The sequence below is a fragment of the Carassius carassius genome, chromosome 21 (genome assembly GCF_963082965.1).
Source record: "Carassius carassius chromosome 21, fCarCar2.1, whole genome shotgun sequence".
Lineage (NCBI taxonomy): Eukaryota > Metazoa > Chordata > Actinopteri > Cypriniformes > Cyprinidae > Carassius > Carassius carassius.
In genome coordinates, this window is record NC_081775.1 from 50,565 (window position 1) to 52,303 (window position 1,739).

General features: G+C 35.4%; 1 protein-coding gene across 1 annotated transcript; it reads right to left on the reverse strand.

Moving 5' to 3' along the window:
* Window positions 1-357: 357 nt before the first annotated feature.
* Window positions 358-843, reverse strand: LOC132098226 (gastrula zinc finger protein XlCGF57.1-like; the record flags this gene model as incomplete). Its single annotated transcript, XM_059504413.1, has 1 exon — window positions 358-843. A coding segment is annotated over exon 1 (486 nt), but the record flags the coding sequence as incomplete, so codon positions are not given.
* Window positions 844-1,739: the final 896 nt, after the last annotated feature.

The following is a 1,739-nucleotide window of genomic DNA, read 5'->3' on the forward strand; positions in this document are numbered from 1 at the left end:
TTATAGACTTTTCATTAAGACCCCAAAAGAATCATAACAGCTTGTGAAAAATAGCATCTTTTCCCCTTTAAAAATAGCACTCACGACATCGATATGAGAGCCGATATATCGTACATCCCTTAATAAAATTCAAGTTAAAGTTTTTTTTCCTGTTTTATGTCAGTGTCCCCTGACTGTTTTCAGAGAATAGCGTAAAGCTGTATCTGTCTTCTGTAAATCTGATAAAACTGAAGACTTAAACATGAGATTCGCAGAAACTATGTGCTATTTCTGCTTTGTTTATTCCTGTCTGTGAACTTCATTTAACATTCAACAGTTCTTTCTTGAGTGAATACATATGTGGTTTTTAAGGGTTACTTTATGTCTGAAACTCTTTCCACATTTAAGGCATGTGAAAGGCTTCTCTCCAGTGTGAATTTTCATGTGAGTCTTAAGATTTCCTTCTTGTGAGAAGCTCTTCCTACACAGTTTGCAGGTGAAAGGAGTCTCTCCAGTGTGAATTCTCATGTGGCTTTTAAGGGATCCTTTATGTCTAAATCTCTTTCCACACTGATCACAGGTGAAAGGCTTCTCTTCAGTGTGAATTCTCACGTGAGTCTTAAGATTTCCTTCTAGTGAGAAGCTCTTCCTACACAGTTTGCAGGTGTAAGGGGTCTCTCCAGTGTGAACCCTCCTGTGGTTTTTAAGGGATACTTTATGTCTAAAGCGCTTTCCACACTGAGGGCATGTGAAAGGCTTCTCTCCGGTGTGAATTTTCATGTGAGTCTTATGATTTCCTTCTAGTGAGAAGCTCTTCCCACACAGTTTGCAGGTAAAAGGGGTCTCTCCATTGTGAATTCTCATGTGGACTTGAAGGCTTCCCTTTTCAGTGAAACTTCTTCCACACTGTTGGCAGGTGAAATAACTTCTATTTCCTATCTTTTGTGTTATTTTTCTTGAAGTTTTTTTAATCTGTGAGCATTCAGTAGCTTTTCCTCCAGTTTTGAAATCATGGTATTTCTCACACTGATCTGGCTCTTCCATTTCAATCAGTATTTCACTCTCTTGTTTCAGCGCCTTCACATCTAAGGTGAGAAAGACAAATACAATAATAACAGACATCAAAAAATGTAAATATTTTAAGCATTAAAAACAAACATTTAGCTAGATTCTATCTGTAATCTCTCAAACTTTTTACAATGTTAAAATGTTTTCCAATCTCACACATATACATATACATATATATACACATACACACATAAATATATATATATATATATATATATATCTGTGTGTATATAAGTTTGGTGTGTATAGTGTAATTCTCCCCTGAGGCGTATGCATTAATTCACAGCTATATTTTTCAAAAAAACCACATTCAAATCAAAATAGCTGACTTACTGTTGTTCATAACTGATGACTGTGAATTAGAAAGTTGTCCGTCTTGATAAGAACAATTTATGTACCGAGTTTGGTGTCTGTAGCTAAAACTAACCCCCCACTTTTGACAAAAGGTGCCTCCTCCATGCCCTTTTATAAGCTTTTGCCATTGTCTATCTATCATTAATATAGATTTCATAATACAGTGTTTTGAGTAAATTCTGACCTTGTTATCTGCCTCAAAATTACCAGAACAGAATATTTGAGATTTACACGTTACCATGGAAACACTATATTAGGTATCAATATCCCCACAACAGATTGACATCGGCTGTGTTTTGTCATTATTCTGATAAAGTTTAAAGCAAATCGAGTAAAAA